Below are 6,000 nucleotides of genomic sequence, written 5' to 3'. Positions count from 1 at the left end.
TGAAACATCTGCGCGTGAGAATAAATAGAAGACCTCGCGCGTCCCCAGGATAGGCGCATATCACACATGCACATAATCAACCACGTCCTTATCCAAATCAGGATAAGGACAACAATGATTGTGCTCATCAGACAACCTTCCAGAAGGTATCCTTTAAGGAATAAAGAATATGCTGATGTTGACAACTGCCAATGAAGGGTGGACAACTCAGCAAAACCCATGTGCTACCACGTGATTGCACATGGGTCAGGTGAAATACCTTGGTCAGAGAATAATCAATGAAAAAGCACCATGTGTCCTAAGGACACGTGGCGCCAAGCAATAGGAGGAGGCCAAAAAGGCCCTAATTGGGTCTGAGCCCAATCATTGGAAACCCTAACACTATAATACCACACCACCTCCACAAGGGGAGGTAAGCAAGAAAATATATTCTAAGTCCTTACTCACTTTCACATTCTTATCATCTTCTCCTACAATATCTTATTCTCACACCGGAGGGTTACCCCAAAGAGGACCCCTCTGTCCCTTTCTGAGGGGTAAGTTCACGGTGCTGCTCATTTTGTAGGTGGAAGAACTCATATTCCGGAAAACCATCGGTGATATAGCACACTCATACCCGAGGAAAGTTGATCGTATACTAGTAAGTCGATCCACGTTTCTTCAAATATGTTTCTAGTTTTACTGGTTCCCTAAAAATGATAACAGTAAAATTGTTTTCTTATTTCAAAACATTTACACGGATAAAATAAAATGGTTATTGAAAATAAAAAAGACTTAAATTTTATAAGGCGTTAGATATTCACACACCTTCAACCTATTCAAACTCTATAAAATATACATATGAATATGGTTTCTAACGACATGTGCCATATACATGCCTCAAATGTGTTATACCGGGTGGGGATGACACCTCCTCGCAGCCGGCTTAGCACACCATTACCACCCTTTTAATTCACTTATTCAAATGGTGTTATACAAGTGAGAGCTCATATGATGAAGCTCGTAAATAAGTTCAACTAAAACCGAGCGATGATTGTTATGTGTAATTCCCGATGATTGACTTGTTGGTGGTTAATAAATTTTTCAAAAGTTAGTTAGGTATAGTCTTCATTGTATTGACAAATCATGTGACCTTGTGTTACTTTTTTTTCCCGACCGTTGTCTAGCTAGATTTTGCGTGATATGTCAATATTGCTTTATGACACCAAATGTTCGTTCAACATCCTTTACTATTACTCTTAATCCACTTTGAACTTGTGTTTTTCTTCTTGGTTGAAATGCGAACGGTTTGACAAATACAAAAAAAAAATTAAGATATATTTCACCCAAAGAGATAATAAACATGCTTATACTCTACTATAACTTCAAGTTCAAACTTTGATGTAGCCCCATCTATCATAACGAAAATTGCCGACTTGTTTAAAATATTAATATTATTGTTGGAACCCTCAACACCAAAGAATGTATGTGAAATCCATAGATCAAATGATGCGCAGCTTCCACCATCATCGCCAAGGGTGGATGATCACCTCCATGAACTGATTGTGCCACGTCGTAGGGCAATTTGTCACTCCCATTCGGTTCATGCACGTCATATAATTGTTGAATGTCATTCAACGTCAGTTTTGAATCACGTCTACATCCCGCATCAAATTTTATCGGAATAACAATACACCTCTCTCCAAACAGTCAACTATTGGTAGGATATATGTCATCTCATTAAAAAATGACGTGTAAATAGTCCTTTGCTATGTATGAAATTATTAGAAAAGTAGTTACAGCTAAACAAAAACTCGTTAAAAAGTGAAGTTGCAATGAGAGAGCAACTTTTAAGGGGTGTTTGAGATTCCTTATTTAACCTCCTTGCAACTTATATAAGTCATAAGTTAGTTATAAAATTGTAACTAATGACTTATCAACTCACAAAGTTTAACCTTTCAAAACACCTTATGACTTATAAGTTATAAGTTATATAAGGAGATACAAATAAGCAATCCCAAACACCCTCTAGTTTATAACGTGTCAACTAAAATGGGTTTTACAAAAACGACAATTTTTTCACTCCTGATCTTATTTGATAAATATATCTAAAGTTTCCAAAGTCAATAAATTATTTTAATTTTACTCTTTATTTTTTTATGGGTAGATTCATTTATTGTTGCAAATTCTTTTGTAATTATTGTTGTGAGTTTTTCTAATTGTTTTATTTATAATACATGCTTATATTTAATTATCTTTATTATATAAATATTTTTACGTTTAGTTTTACATACGATATAAATAATACATTATTCAGCATTTTTATTATGATCTTACATAAATTTTAAGAAAATTATAAGGGAATGTAGTGTTGGGAAAAGATCCAATACAATACCTTAACGTATAATAGGTACATGAATCCCTTTTTCTCACGAAATCGATCCATGAAATCACATCCCAAAATCTCATAATCGTCAATACATATCCAACTAATCATTGGTTCACCGAAAAAACAGTTTTGGATCGTTAATCGATCAATTTTTACTTTTTTTTCACGTAAACAGTTTTTGAGCGTTTCAGGTTTTTGGCTAAGTGTTTTTGAGCGTTTTAGTAGTTTGCCTTTGAGCGTCTCGCGTACCTATCGTATGTTAAGACATTATTGTACAGTATCTCGACCCATGTAGTGTTATGAATTAATAATGTGTGGTAGTTAAAGGATTGTTTTTGTAATTGTTATGTACTGTATGGTCTTGAATGTAACTGATTTAACTAACTTTGTTAGTTAGTTGATGTATATTATTGAAACCATTGATTAGTTGAAACCATTTTACTCTCTGGAATCTATCTACCTTATCACCCGCAAGACAAAACTGTTGGAATATCCCAGCATCATTTATATTTTATTTGTCATGGCTACCTAGTTAGTACCGTTAATTTGTTTGGTTCATTTGGCTCTGATATGAACAAATATTGATATCGTAAGAAACTATGAGATGTCATTTTTTCTATGAATAGATTGGTTATTTATCACTTATCATGTTCGTATAATTAAATATCAAAATTCTTACATTATTGTTGTCATTCATTGTTTGGTGAATAGGGTGTTTTTTTATTAGCTTTTTTTGGCTAATAGATCTTTGTTTTAGCGAGCAAGTGTAGTGAAACTGATTGCGGGGCTAGATGGGGAATACTTGTGTTGGATTAAACTTTTCACAAAAATGAGAAGAAGCTAAAGAACAACCACCACCATTGTCCGTCCAACATAAACCGCCTGAACAAATAAAGATCCCAGAACCCGGAAAGAAACAAGAACAACCGCTATTGTCTATCCAACACAAACCACTTGAAGAAATGAAGATCCTAGAACCCGGAAAGAAACAAGAACAACCGCTATTGTCTATCCAACACAAGCCACTTGAAGAAATGAAGATCGTAGAACCTAAAAAGAAGCAAGAACAACCACCATTGTTTGTCCAACACAAACCACATGTACAAATAAAAATCCCAGAACCGAGAAACAAGAACAAGAATCAACCAAGCACAAGGAAACCAAAAAGGTTACGAGTGCTAGGCTTCGTACCAATTCTGTCTTGCAAAAAAAAGCTGGAACTTGAAAGATTTATTCACTTTAGGCGAAAAAATAGGTCAAGGGAGGTACGGTGAAGTGTTTCTTTGTAAAGACAAAGGTAGTGGTGATTTATACGCATGTAAATCGATTGCGAAAACGAAGTTATTGACCAATAATGATGTGGAATGTGTGAGACGGGAAATTCAAATAATGCATCATTTAGTTGAGCATCCTAATGTTATTTCAATTAAAGGACAGTATGAAGATGCTATAGCGGTTCATCTTGTTATGGAATTGTGTACGGGTGGTGATCTCCGTAATAGAATTATACCGAAAGAAAGGTGGCTGAACTTACTAGAACTATTGTTGGGGTTGTGGAGGCTTTTCATTTTTTGGGTGTTATGCATCGAGATTTAAAGCCCGAGAATTTTTTGCTTGTGTATAAGAGGGAGAATGCTCATCTTAGGGGCCGTTCGGTTCGTGGAATTTGACGGAATTGGAATTGGAATTGGAATGTAATGGATTCTTTTGAAATTCCAAATATGTTCTTTTCATATATTTGTCAATGGAATTGGAATGTAAAATACCTACATAGACAAAATTGTCCTTAAAATAAAAAATATATATAATTCTAAAACTCAAATATTAAAAAAAACTATTTTAGTAATATCATCCACACCCGTACCTCCACCCCCACCCACCCACCCCCTACCCTACCCCACCCTCTACTCTACCAATACAGAAACAGAAGAAACATGTCATGCAATGCAAATGCTAAAGATTGACAAAGAACCTGCAATCACCAACAACTACTTGTGCATGCAACACTTATATAATGAACCAATGACATACCTGGTGATGTAACACTTCTAAATTAAAAATGAATCAACCAAAATAAGTTTAGTAAAATTAAAAACCATCAGACATATCATCCAAAGTGCGAAATAGAAGTACAAAACATACGATTAACATTTTTCAACACACTACAGGAAGTTAATCTGACAAACGACTACAAGTTTAAACACGACGATAAATTCTTCAACCAATTTTCTTCATTTGTTCATCAAACTTACCCAGACAACAAAAACCTCACCCAAGCCTCTCGTTCTTCTTCATCCAAACTCCAAAAGGTCATCACGTTGTCACCTTTTATTTTTTCAACTGCCCTAAACCTGTCCAATTGAGTCAAAGATGTCATTTTTGAAAGCTCTGAAGGCAGCATCATAGTTTTCTTTTTCAAGTCAAGTTCAAATTTTATATCTTCACTCATTTTGGCACTCAATGCGGAAGAGGTTTCCTTAAGACGGTCAGCAAATAAATTAACCGCGTCAAGGAAATCATGAGATTGCTTCATGCGTATCCTCTTCTTGGTACAACCACTTGAAGTCTCTTCAACTTGAAAACTTGAATTGCTACCATCATTATGGTTATGCTCATCAAGATCATCATCCCCTCGGCTTTCTTGTTCTTCCACGTTGACCTCTTGTTCCATCTCAACCGCACTTTTGGCTTTGTTCCCTTCAGCTTGATCTTTTCCAAATATCACACACAATTCTTCATAGTGAGGAAGCCTTTTGTTTTGCCATTTACTCGCATTTCTATGACTCTTTCACATGATAAGAGTAAAATAAAAATAAAAACATTAATACCTTTTCGATTAGCCAAATATAAAAACGTTAATAGCATAAAAACTAGCATGTACCTCAATATAGGACTCCCATACACCGGGAGCATTAGTGGTTACACAATTAAGTTCTTTGTTGTAACCAAATCCACTAGTTTTTAGCATATCATAAACGACTTGCCAATCTCTCTTCATCGTTTTAATCCTTGATTCAATATGGGGTTTACCCAAAATGCCCGATCCAGGAAGTGATTCTTTCAAGGATGCTTCAAGATGTTGTAAATATCCACTTCTAAAGCCATTATCAGATCTAAATCCCCCCATGTTAACCATGTTTATCAAAGCCTCAACAAGCTTTGCATCTTCATCACTACTCCACCCATGATATGTTCTATTATTGCTCGTCATTCCTGTTGGAAAAAAAACTAAAAATGGGTAAAAAAGCAGCGTCTATATTAAAAAATTCCTATACTTGTTCATCAATCTGTGAAATTTAAAAATATAGACCAAACCCAAACTATATTTTGCATTAAGCATGACATCAAGTACATCCCAATTACCAAAAAAAACACGATACATATGAAGAAATGCAAATAGTAGAACATAAAGTAGCATAACCAATAAAAAATAGCATAAACAACTAGTTTAATAATCGATGTCTTCAAAAGACATTCTTGATTAATTGGTAGCACTCCAAAAGTCAAACATGCTTTGGGCTAGATTGTTTCTAAATGTTGTCCACTCATTTGAAGTCTTGATGTGAGTTATATTATCCTCATCTCCATCTCCATCTCCATCTCCAAGATCTCCCATTCCTTCATCATCCATA

The 6,000-nt window shown here is 35.0% G+C and overlaps 1 protein-coding gene and 1 pseudogene across 1 annotated transcript; one reads left to right on the top strand and one right to left on the bottom strand.

Moving 5' to 3' along the window:
• The first annotated feature begins 3,422 nt into the window (after window positions 1–3,422).
• LOC143535584 (calcium-dependent protein kinase 1 pseudogene) lies at window positions 3,423–4,038 on the top strand (annotated as a pseudogene).
• A 367-nt stretch (window positions 4,039–4,405) lies between these two features.
• On the bottom strand, window positions 4,406–5,587 carry LOC143535553 (uncharacterized). Its single transcript, XM_077029777.1, has 2 exons — window positions 5,250–5,587; window positions 4,406–5,153 (listed from the first exon to the last, which is right to left on the bottom strand). The coding sequence occupies exons 1-2, from the start codon at window positions 5,577–5,579 to the stop codon at window positions 4,617–4,619; spliced, it is 867 nt and encodes a 288-aa protein (XP_076885892.1). The 5' UTR covers window positions 5,580–5,587; the 3' UTR covers window positions 4,406–4,616.
• Between the last annotated feature and the right edge of the window lie 413 nt (window positions 5,588–6,000).

Source organism: Bidens hawaiensis, unplaced genomic scaffold (genome assembly GCF_021521415.1).
Source record: "Bidens hawaiensis isolate Kalapana, Puna unplaced genomic scaffold, B.hawaiensis_p1.1 tig00010569_1, whole genome shotgun sequence".
Lineage (NCBI taxonomy): Eukaryota > Viridiplantae > Streptophyta > Magnoliopsida > Asterales > Asteraceae > Bidens > Bidens hawaiensis.
The sequence above is the reverse complement of the archived record's forward strand: the minus strand, read 5'-3'. Positions and strand labels throughout refer to the sequence as shown.